The sequence below is a fragment of the Ochotona princeps genome, chromosome 1 (genome assembly GCF_030435755.1).
Source record: "Ochotona princeps isolate mOchPri1 chromosome 1, mOchPri1.hap1, whole genome shotgun sequence".
Taxonomy (NCBI): Eukaryota; Metazoa; Chordata; class Mammalia; order Lagomorpha; family Ochotonidae; genus Ochotona; species Ochotona princeps.
In genome coordinates, this window is record NC_080832.1 from 168,215,864 (window position 1) to 168,228,380 (window position 12,517).

The following is a 12,517-nucleotide window of genomic DNA, read 5'->3' on the forward strand; positions in this document are numbered from 1 at the left end:
TAGACACACACACACACACACACACACACACACACACACACACACATTTTCTGGTGCTAAAGTCAACCCTCTTCATTCCACGTTCCATAATGATCTTTGGCAGTCAACGCCAGAGGGCTGGAGGGAATACGTGGTTCAAAGCACGTGTGGACAGCATAAATCCAGAGGGCAGCAATGCAGACTACCCTGGAGCATGTGGCCTTTGGGGAGTTCTGATGGTGAGCCTCAGGCTCTCCTGGGTGGCAGCAGGTGGGAGAAAGAGCTGGAGAGGGCAGCAGCCTGGACAGATGTCTGGTGGAGATCAGGGCTAGTGGCACTGGAGATCTGCCCAGGCTGATTGTCCTTCACTTCTCCAGCAGTTCTATGAGAAGATACACACCAATGCCAGAATGGAGCTGAGGAGTTCATTCTTCCCTGGATATCCCCAGAGATGCAGGAGGGCCCAGCTGGCTAGTCAGACCGCAGTCAGCTCTGCCCAGAGTGAGACAGGACAGAGGGGTAGCACGGCTCTGGGGCCTGGAGCGAGTATGGGAGGTGTAATAGTTTGGGGGTACAGTTCATTGGAAAGCAGAGTCTAGAGAGATAAAGAGAGGTCCTGTAACTTCCACGGATGGAAAGTTACAGCAGGGATTGGAACTGCAGACTTGAGACGCCTATGGGAATGCTGCTGGCTTGTAGACACTGTGTGTACATGCTAGGAATGGATGCCCCCCTGACTTTTCTGACTCCGTGGAAACGTCCTAGGCAAGCGTACAAAATCAGGGAGCTTCTAGCAGGCATGGCCAGTTCTCCTCTCTTAGCCACTGGCCTTGTAAGATTTGGCTGCCTTTCTGATTCCAAACATCAGTGCAGGACAGTGCCTGTGAGGGTAAGAGCACTGGAGGCCCGGGCCTGTGGGTGGACAGCAGACCCAAAGCCTCCTGCCCTGCCCTGAGATCTCATGAAGCAGCTAGGTGGCAGCTGCAAAGGGTGGTTTCCTGTACCGTCTTCCAAAGAGTGTGCAGTTGCTCTTGGGAAGCTGACTGCGTTTGCAATGCTCATGGTTTATGCAAATCTAAGGGGGAAATAGCTCATGGTTAACTCCAGAAACTCTCATTAAGAAAACCTGAAAGTATTTCTGAAGACCCCTGGGGCGAGGTTTTCTTGCTGTTAGAGGTACCAGGAACATATGATCCTTCCTCATTCCCCTGAATGCTGGGGTGTGCGCCTGAGTTACTGTAGCTATCTTGTCATCATGAGAAGCTACGAGCTAAGGAGGGCATCGCTTCGCTGTGCCACAGAGCTGCTGGATTAACCAATCCTCAAGATGCCCTTCTATTGCACTGTGTTCATCCATTCATTAATTTGTTATTCGCTGTTGCAGTAAATAGTAAATGAACACAAACTCTCAGCGCTGCTCAAGGCCTTAGGATTCTCCGGTGTACAAAAAACACACAGATCACTGTCCTTCTGGACTGTTACACTTGCTCGTTCCAGGCTCTGTAAGTTGCTTGTTATTTGCAACTGCATAATCTCAACCTACACGCTACTGACTATATATTGGCTTCACAGCTAACTAAACAGCTCAAAATTAAACAGCATAAAAGCAATCAAAAGGGTACTTCCTGTGTTTTTTTTTTCAATCTTTCTCTCATTGCTTGTCCTAGCTGCTATTATTGTACTGGACACCTTAGGCCACTTCCCCAATACTGAGTCATTCTCTTTCCTTTATTTCCACAGTGCTACTTATTTTGTGTTAATTCCTATTTATTTAGCTACTTTGTCTTTGAAGATCTTCTTACTTCCAGGTGATTTTTTTTTTAACTTTCTGACATTAAATATTAGTACTCCATAGGGTTTCTTTTAAAGATCACTTACTTTAGTTCTGCATCATCTGAGAAATACCATCGATTTCCACAACCTCACAACCAGGTATACACTGAGGATCCAAACCATCTCTAGCCCGGAACCCACAGGTACGTTCCATGGCTTGGGGATGTGGCAGTCCACTTTGACATGTGGATATCTCAAAATCAATGGCATCACTCATCACAATATTCTGAGTCCTAAACGCACGTCTCTTGGAAACACTGTTCAGCAAATGGTTCCTGCACTGGTCCACCCAGTTCCTGCTCCAAATCCCAAGTATTGGCCCTGTCTACTCTCCCTCCTCCACTCCCCTCCAGCCAGGCAGCCGCAGGCTCTTCCTGACTTCATCCGCTGTAACTGTCCAGGCAGCTCCTTCCCTCCAGCTCCATCCTCTGGCCCTGACCCCTGGTTACCACTGTCCATTATCGTATCTTAGGAATCACGGCCTCCGTTGGTCAACTGGTCTCCCTGACTTGTGCCTTGGCCTCCCTGCAAGCCATCATCCTCTACAGGCAGAGATGAGGCTCGACACCTGATTGGGTAGTAAACCCTTCTAAGCGCCTCATTGTTTTCAGGATGTATAAACAACAGACATAGGTCTTCTGGCCTGTGTATCATGCTCCGATGCTCTCTAACCATGCTGGACAACCTGCACAACCTTGCTGTTCTCATTCTCTTATTCCTAACACTTTACTTCCCTATCCAGCTCGCCTTCTCTAAGATAATCCTTATGTATTTTCAGGTTTCCTCTAAGATACCACTGCTTCTGAGATGCCTTCCTTAGCTCTCCAGGCCCGGTGGGAGACACAGGAAATCCAATCTCCCCATCATGCTAGACACATCACTAGGACCAAACAGTCTGCCAGCTAGAGATGTCTGGCTTGTGCCTTCACACTCTTGGTGCCTGTAATAGAACAGGTGTTCAGGAAATACGAAAGGAATGAATAAATATCCTGGGAGAATATAGATGATTTGTTACAATATCTTTATGAATTCCTTTTTGCTTGGAATCATGATAATTCTGTTGCTTAAGAGAGTTTTTAATCCCTATTTCACTTCATCCACTTTTTATATTTTAATTTATGTCTGAAAATGTTTTATTCTCTTTTCAATATTGCCTACACAGTTGAGAGGGACGCATGCCTCTGCGGCCCAACTAGGACAGGGAGGGTCAGGCAGGGAGAAGGGAATGTAACACAGATGTTTCAGCTTTGTCTCCCTCATGTCCACAGGGGAGGAAAGGGAGGGGACCACTGTTTCCCAGTCTCTTGTTCTTTCATTTACCATCTGTTTCAATCTGACACCTAGAAAAGGTAGGGTTTGAGTTCGTGTTCAGAACTAGAAATCCACACAAAATAGAGTTCAGCTTAAAACAAGCTTTATTGGGAGTGCTCCCAGGGGGCGGTTCACTGGTACGGTACGGACAGCCGGACCAAGGAAGTCACGCCTGGGGGATGTGAGGAGTCGTTTGAATCAGGGGGCTGAACAGGTGAGGTTTGCGGGACAAAGCAATGTGTCTTATACGGTGCTGGAGTTCAACCTTGGTGAATCCATTCATCGCCGCTGGCTGAGCAGGAGGTTGCCTTCTCCAGGTTTGGCCTTATCAGCCACCCTTCTCAGCTTCCTCCTAGGCCACCCCTCACCCACCCCAGCTGCCCCTTACAGAAATATAGGAATATTTTTTGGAGTAGGTCTTGTTTGAAGCTCCTCAATGAACCACTGAAGTCAGTCAGTTGTGTTAAGTGCCTAGGTGCTAGGCAAATTATATGCTGCTGCAAACAAACACCCTTCTCCTCTCACACCCCTCCTGCAAATCACAGCTTTCAGAAGATGCCATTTCTAGGTGAGACAGCTCCAAATGGGACGGAATACCGTACCTGGGGAAGGTGGCGAAAAGCACTTCGCAGGCACTTCAAGGCTTTCAGAGTCTGTGCGAGTGGGACACCCGCTAAACAACAGGATCCAGAAGGTGCAAGGCTGAATTTTCTCCTCTAATACAGAAGAGGCTTCTTATTTTTATTTTAAGACAATGACCTTTTAATTTAAATATCAGGCCTCTTCCTAATGGGTGTTCACGGAACCAGTCATCTGTTGCTGAAAGCGCCTGTTTGGGCTTATAATTAAGTACAGCACCTTCCCACATGTTGTTTTAACCCGGTTAACAGAGAAAACAGGGCTGGCTCAGTGCACTTTAGCACCTGCTGTGAAATGTTATCTGTAATCCCCATGCATGTCTGGGAGCATGATGGCTGACCACAATCCATCCGTTCTGCTGTTTCCTGGCAGCGGACATGCCCTCCTGACCGCCTTTCTCCTCGCATGGGATTCCCTGCACCTCTAGAGTCAGGTGGAGCTACAGTGGAAAGTTCTAGCCGTGCTGCGGCAGTCTCAAGTGCGTCCCTGTAGGCTGCCATGGGTAGGGTGAGGACACAGCTGGCTGGGGGGATGTCGCTATGCTATCTGATGGCACAGACCTGGTCCTTCTGTACTGCCAACCAGACTCTGCTCCCTAGGGAACCCAGTATTAAAAATAACCACAATCACTATTGTCAGCTCTGCCACCCTACAACTACAGAACAACGCTTATTTGCAATAATCAGTAAGAGCGATATTTATTTAGCTCTTCTGAGTACCAACACGTAAAGCATTACCATGCGCCTGTGAATTCCCCTGGAAGTTCAGATGGTCTTGTTAGGAGTTTTAAGAACCCACATTTGGAGGCAAAACAAATAGATCTCTAGGTAAATAAGTACACAGACACATTCTCAAAGATGAGCTGTATAATGGAGACTAGCAAACTGGGAGATGGAGATACCCTGTGTGTGCATCTCCTGAATAAAAGGAGGAATCTCAATGAAAGTTAAATATCCCTTGACAATTGGATATGAGATTTTCCACCACTGCTGTCTACACCAACAATGCCACGATACACTGAAGCAGCAGAAGGTTAAACTTGTCATTTTAGCAAAGAACTATGCTACCGTAATAATATAGGAAAAAATGGAAAAAGAGGAAGAGGAGGGGAGAGGGAGAATCTCTATATCTACAAATCCACACTGTATAAAATAACAACAATAAGAAAGAATCCACATTTAGCATAATGGGTAAAGCTGCCGCCTGTGACTTGGGCTTCCCTTATCGGTGCTGGTTTTTATAATCGGCTGCTCCACTTCAGATCCTGCTCCCTGCTAATGTGCCCAGAAAGGCAGTGGAAGATGATGGCCCATGTGCTTGGACTCCTGCATCCACATGGGAGACCTAGATGACATTCTTGGCTCCTGGCTTCAGCCTGGCTCAGCTCTGGCCATTATAGCCTCCTGGTGAATGAACCAGCGGATGGAAGGTCTCTCTCCTCTCTCTCTCTTCTTCTTTCCTTCCAATCCCTTCTTCCCTTCCCTTCCTCTCCTCCTGCCTCTCCTCCCTCCCTCCCTCCCTCTCAGCAGTTCTGACACGCAAACAAAATAGGGTAAATCCTAAAAGAAAAAGAGAATCCAGACTTATGGGCTGTGTGAGCTAGGTCACTAAATCATCGATTTGGGCTACATGGCTTCCCTTCTGTATTGGAAAATCAATAGTAGCACTACACTGAAAGCCACTCTATGAAAACACATACATATGCTAATATTGCCTGTTTAAATAGTAGCAGTAAAGTTTTATGAACCACAAAAGTGAAAAAGTCAGGCTGCTACTGTCCCTAATGTCCTGGATTTTGCCTATATAAATGAATGGACCAAGTCTTGGGGACATGCAGACAGAATCTAATGTTTGCATCTGTTGCTCTTTCAATAAGCACTTACTGCGCAGCTACAGCATCGAGGTGTGGTTGCGGGTTATCCAGCTGCAACAGTGAAAGAAGTAGGCAACTACTGGCCTGCCTAATGGTACTTTACTTCCAATGAGACGAGGGAAAATGAACATAATCAACATGTAATTGGTAAGTATGTTGGAAGGTGGTATTTGAATAGGGTAAGGGGCTAAGCACTTAAGAAAGGCCGTGAAGGGGGGCAATGTTGTGGGGTAGCAGATTAAACTACTCTAATTCAAACATGCCATGTAGGCTCAACTTCATGTCCTAGATGCTCTACTTCTGGTCCAGCTGCCTGCTAATGTGGCCAGGGAAAGCAGAAGAGGATGATGGAAGTACTTGAACCCTCTCATGGATGACTCAGATGAAGCCCCTGGTTCCTGGCTGTGGCTAGGCTCAGTCCTGGCCTTTGTGGCCATCTAGGGAGTGAGCCAGCAGATGGAAGATCTCTCACTCTGTCTCTTTAACTCTGCCTTTCAAATAAATAAATCTCAGGTTGGGCAGCTGGTCTTACGGTGAGTTTCCTGGAGAAGTTGACATTAGAGCAAGAGTTATGAGTGCTAAACATGGAGCTATCCAGGGGTGTCAACTTCCAGGGCTGGAAAGCCCACATGGGGCTGGTGTGGCTTATCAAATGGGAGCTTGTGGGGGGTCCACAGAGCGCAAAAGCAGACACTGAGGTTGAAGGGCAGAGGGGTGGATCCTACAGTCTTGTGGGCTCTGGTGGAAATCTAGGATTCCCCGAGGGAAACAGAGTGCCCTCGTGGGCTCTGAACAGCAAGATGAGGGTCATGCTCTGACTCATGGAGAACAGAAAGGGAAAGACACGAGAGAGGCTTTGTCTCAAGCAAACCTACGGAGTGACATACCAACTCATGTAAGGAATGTGAGGCCTGAAAAGCAGGTTACAGTTTGCTTCAGAGCAATACCAGGAGCACGTTTCAGAGTCTGGGTGGCCATGCCCTTGTTTCAGCCATAGTATAAATGCAGACACTGTGTTTATGCATCTTGCAAAATTATCACATTCCCTGAGAAGTCCTTCTTGACTGCCTGTTCCCAAACCATCCTTCTCTTCATCCTCGGGTCTTAATTCCTCGATAATATGGAACAAAGATTATCTCTTATTTCCCTGAGTAGGTTAAACCCTAAGAAGGTACTATATGGCTCTCTGGTTATCTCCATAGCTCAACCCACAGACAAACGCCCAGAGTGGACACTGGGCACTCATTTGTTGACTGACTGACTGAATGAATGGTCATGGAGTCCTGGAAAACTTCAATAATAAAAAAAACCAACCTTGTGTTGAGTTCTCATTTAATCAAATTAACCACATTAGAGAGATTAAAGATAAATAAGTCGTTAAAATATAGGTTGTTTCCCGTCATTGGTGGGTTTGACACTTTCACTAGACTACTGAAGGCCCATCTTCATGCTGATAGTGCATTTTCCACAAAACTATTCAAGCCATATTGCAGAAAACAGAAGAAAAGGCACGTACAGTGTCATGTCCCTTCTACTGCTGAGACTCATACAAACTTAAAACGTTCCTCTCACACCGTTTAAGCACATCCAGGGATCCAACACATTTTCTCTGATCTTTAAACTTCTACTTAAGCTCCTCTGGAGCCAAATATGGTGGCTCTCTATGGAAACAAAGTTTAAAGCTGCAAGCCACGGACTATCCACACTCCTTACTAACAAACCATTACAGGAGAGTCTCCTGCGCTAGTTTGCAGAGATTTGAGATTCCTTTTCCTTCTAGGACCAAGCTCTCCTTCTGCCTGACTGGAATTCACCGAGCAGCTTGGGAATTTGAGCCCATTGAGAAAAGTAGAAATCATCTGAGGACAACTGGTAGAGCAATACAACTTCATTAATCCTGAGCTGACTCCTCCCAAAGAGTTAGGAATCTCAGACCACCAAACGGAGTGCGGGGCGTTATCAAGCAAAACCAACCATGCAAAGCCAACAGGCGTGGAAGAGCCCATCTACTCATCGGAGCAAGCTGTTCTGCGCTGCATCAGCAATAGCAACCTACACACCTACACACACACACATACACACACACACACACACACACTCTCTCTTTCTCTCTAACTGCGGTGAACACAGAGGCGGGACTTGCACAGCTGCACGCAGGCGGAGGGGCTGGCACAGTCATCATGAAAGAACGCGGCAGCTGTCGGGGACCATGCATCCCTGGTAGAGATGACTGCCCTGCCAGGTGACTGCCTCGAGCCCTGGGTGCAAACACCATCACGAGGAGGCACAGAATGAGGAATCAGCAGCTGGGCAGCACGGAAGGATGGCCTCTCATCTACGACTAGCAACCTGGAAAAACAACCAGAGTTTCTGCTTCGTGCTGTGCACCCAGAAGCGGTAACACATCTGTATTGGCTCTGCCCATTAGGCTCTGTGACAGCAAGGGGAATGATGCTATGGAAAGGAAAGAATGAATGATGGGAAAATGACTCACTTAGTGGGTAATCGCAGGCAAGGCACAGGAGGAGAGCGAGTGAGTTGGGCTGTGGGAAGCTAACGTGGATATTGCGGATCCCTTTGAGGGGGTTGCACCTGTTCAATTCACGGACAGAGGGGACTTGGCTGTCCACCCTCCAGAAGTCTCGGGCCTGCTGACAGGGGTGGCCAGGGCCAGGCATACGAAGCGTATGCAAAAACAGAGCTGCTGCTATACTGAGACTACACTGGCAGGCTAACACTTGCCTTGGACCTTGGACTCACATTTCCTGCGGCCTACCTCATGCGATTCTCCGCACAGCGCCACCCTGCCTTTCAGATGATGTGACAGAGCAACGTCACCAAGACTGCACAGCTAGTCAGTAAGGAAGCCCGATTTGGGGCCAAGTAGCTTAATCTCAGGGCCCATGCTTCTAGCTGCTGAGAGCAGGCACTGTGAAGTCATGAGATGAATCTCCCAGTGATACACAGAGGATGCTTTTCTTCAGAAAATACCATGGCAACCACAAACGTACATACCTGCTATGTACAGTACACTTTTTTTTTTTTTGTAAGAGTAATTTATTTCTGTTGGAAAGGCAGAGTTAGAGAGAGATCGTCCATCTACTGGCTCACTCCCCAGCTGGCTTTAACAGCAGGTATTTGGCCCATCCCTAGTCAGCAGCCAGGAGTTTTGTTTCCCACCCCCAAGTCTCCCATGTGGAGGGTCCAAGGACTTGGGTCATTCTACAGTGGCATTGTAAGTGTAATCCCTCTTCTCCTTTGTGCTCGCTCTCACGCAGGCAGCAAGGATTCTCAAGAGTCAAGTCTGTATCAGACCTTACTTGAGACTTGCAGGAATGAGCCGTGAGGGCTCCACAGTGCTGGTGCTGCTTCCGAAGGACCAGCTAGGGAGGTGTGTGCTCACGAAAGGGAGACAGGTGGTGTGGTGCTAATGACAGTGGACTGACCTGGTCCCCTCCTTCACAACTGCCAGGCATGAGAGCCCTGTGCCAGCCCTGGGCCATTCTTCACTGCTTTCCCAGGCCACAAGCAGGGAGCTGCATGGGAAGTGGAGCCGCCGGGACACGAACTGGGGCCTCCTATAGCCCAATAGGTCATTGCACCAGGCCCAGTTGTTCCACTTCTAATCCAGCTCCCTGCTAATGCACCTGGGAAAGCAGCAGAAGAGGGTCAAAGTGCTAGGACCCCTGTACTTATGTGGGAGACCTTGGAGAAGTTTCTGCCTTCAGTATGGCGCAGCTCAGGATTTTGCAGCCATTTGAGGGATAATCAGCAGATGGAAAATGTTTGTTTCTCTCTCTCTTGCTCTGTAGTTCTGCCTTTCAAATAAATACATAAATAAATCCTAAAACAACAACAACAAAACACAACACCAACTATAAAAAAGTGGAATCTAGAAATACACACTGTGTTTTATAGCAGGATCAAAATGAGGTGCAGCAGAGACCTGCAGCAACACAGCAAACCAATTGTTTCACCATAATCACAACAGCTGAGTACAAGATTGGAAGCAACAATCATCTCACTCAAACCTTAACAGAGGTCCCAGCCTGGTAGCCTAGTGGCTAAAAGTCCTCACCTTGTACGCACCAGGATCCCATAGGAGTGCTGATTTGCACCTCGGCGGTTCCATTTCCCTTCTAGCTCCCTGCCTGTGGCCTGCAAAAGCAGCTGAGGATGGCCCAAAGCCTTGGGACCTCAAGGCTCCTGGCTTTGGATTAGCTCAGCCTTGGCCATTGCAGCCACTTGGGGAGTGAATCAGCAAACAGCCACTTGGGGAGTGAACCAGCAAATGGAAGATGTTTCTCTCCGTGCCTCCTTCTCTCTGTAAATCTGACTCTCCAATAAAAATTAATCTTAAAAAAAAAAAAGCTTAATAGGGATAGCACACAAGCGAGTGCAGTTTCACAGAACAATGCGTAGGCCAGCACTACCATGGGTAAAGCTGTTGCCTGAGATGTTGGCATCCTATGTGAGTACTGGTTGAAGTCCCAGTCATTGTATCTCCCATTCCAGCTCCTAGCTTAGGAAAAGCAGCAGATGACACTCCAGGTGTTTGGCTATTGCCGCCCCAAAGGAAGATCTGGACAAACTTCCTGTTCCGTTCCTAGTTCCAGGCTTCGGCCTGACCTAACCTTGGTGGATGTGGCCATCTGAGAAGTGAACCAGCAGATGGAAGATGTCTCTACCCCTCTATGGTTATTCCTCTTTCTGTAACTCTGACTTCCAAATAAAAGAAATTTTTTTCTAAGTCTTGAAAAAGTTCAAGGTGAAGCATCTGCCCTAGTGGTTGAAGGAGCTGTGTTATTGCTGCCTCTGACTGCTGACCCCAGGCTCCTGCGTGTGCACATCCTGGGACGTGGACGTGATGCTCCAGGTAGCTGGGGTCCTGCCATCCACAGGGGAAGACTTTGCTTGAGTTTTCATGTCCTACTTTTTCTGGATTTGGTCCAGCCCTGGCACTTCCTGCCGTTTGGGGAATGAACCAGTGGATGGGAACTCTCTCTGCCTCAAATAAATGCATACTTACTACTACAAAACATGCCAAGGCTCTTAGAAAAGAGCAGTGAATATCTAATGCCCCTGGGAACATTCATATTTGAAGAGAATCGTTTTATAGGCAAGACATACCTAGAATTCCTTGGCAAACACTTGTGGTCACAGTGTGCCCGAACTGGGCATCTTCCTGCATATCCTTCCAGGAGCCACCTCACAATTCTTGGTATCCTGGGGTTGGATGCCAACACTCAGAATGGGAGAGGTTTGTGATTCCTTACACACAACACAAGGCTCCGCCACAATCTGTTAGATCTGGGCTCTCCAGATCTGCCTGGGGTTTTTCAGATGCAAATCCTGATCCAATGATTTTGAGAAGCTAGTGAACCCACAGAGCCCACGCCTGGCTTTCTGGTCCACTGACGGGAGTTCTGGGCTCTTACCTTTATCATAGATCTCCTTCAGGACTCCTCGCTTTATAAGCTCCTCTCTGCTTTGCCGCATTGATATCTTCCTTTCCAGGGCTGCAAGCAGAAGACAAGCACAACAGGTGTGTTAGGTAACAGGGCTGCTTGATAGACAATCCTGTGTTAATATGCATCACAATATAATGTCCAGGAAACCTTCTGAAATTTGCTAGTGGGAGCACATGACGCCTACAGGTTAATATTTTCTCTGATACTGTGAGAAGTCTTTCTGTGGGATGACTCTTGTAATCTTAAATATTTGAATTGTCTATGAGGTAGACATTTTATTTAGCCTTGCAGGTGAGGACACCATGTCAGTGAGTTAGTTCACAGATATCACATTTCACCGAGAACTCTGCTGCCTCCCAATCACAAAAAAGGGTAAGGAGTCAGTGTTCTGGAAATTAAATGAAGCTGGCATCTCTATGAACAGTGGTTCAAGTCCCAACTGCTCCACTTCCAATTCAGCTCCCTGGTAATACTCCTGGGAAGGAAGCAGAGCATGGTTGAGTGTCTGAGCTCCTTCTCCCACACGACACACCAGGACAGAGCTCTGGGTTCTTAGCCTCACCTGGCCCAGCCCTCACAGCCATTTGGGGAATGAATCAGCAGATGGAAGATTCGCTCATGCTTGCTCAATGTCTCTCACTCTGCCTTTTAAACTATAAATACATTTTAAAGAAAAAAGAAAATGGTATGAGATACAAGAGTGTTTCTAAAAGTTCATTTGAAATGGAACACAAAGCAAATTTATTCTGATGCAAAAAAGTTTTTGAAATCTTATATTAGGAAATTAATGGACAAACGCGTACCATGGGAAAATCTTTTTGCTTAAGAGAGATGTTTCTTTCAATTCCATTTTCCATGGACTGTTTGAGCCACCCTTGTATCTCCTGGGAAGAGCTCAGGATTGGCATCCCATGGTCCCGAGGGGCTGACTGCAGAAGGATCCAGGATGGCATCCCCTGAACAGCCTGCCATGGGCTGCCTCTCTCAGCTCTACGGCAGCCAGGTGAGGACGCAGGGCCGAGTGGAGCCTAAGGAATGGCAGTGGGGGCTTTCCTTTTGGGACAGTACACACAAGAAGAGCCACGTCAAGCAGACTTCTGGGATGATGCCAAGAGCAGGCTGTGGCTCAAAGACGGGCCATGGGACATCCAAAGAGGGGCAGTCAGGAGCCCAGTCTCTGCCCACACTGTGTAGGGCAGCAGAGGCAATTTTGGGGGCTTGTGTTAGCTTCTCACGGGGGAAAGAAGGCAGTTACTAAATAAGGAAACTGCTTTAGAAATGTCAAGCAAGTTACAAATCTCTCTATCTCTCTCTGTCTCACACACACACACACACACACACACACACACACACACACAGGCCAAAGAAGAAGAAATGAAAAGCAAGGCAGAAACCCAGGACTAGGAGTCTT

General features: G+C 47.5%; 1 protein-coding gene across 5 annotated transcripts in view; it reads right to left on the reverse strand.

The window, feature by feature from the left end:
- The window catches only part of PHACTR1 (phosphatase and actin regulator 1), a 307,729-nt gene that overhangs the window by 100,387 nt on the left and 194,825 nt on the right, over positions 1–12,517 (reverse strand). For all 5 annotated transcript variants that reach the window (XM_058668686.1, XM_058668694.1, XM_058668674.1 and 2 more), the window contains one exon: positions 11,074–11,154. In XM_058668686.1, the coding sequence (XP_058524669.1) occupies positions 11,074–11,154 (81 nt within the window). The remainder of the gene's footprint in view (positions 1–11,073; positions 11,155–12,517) is intronic.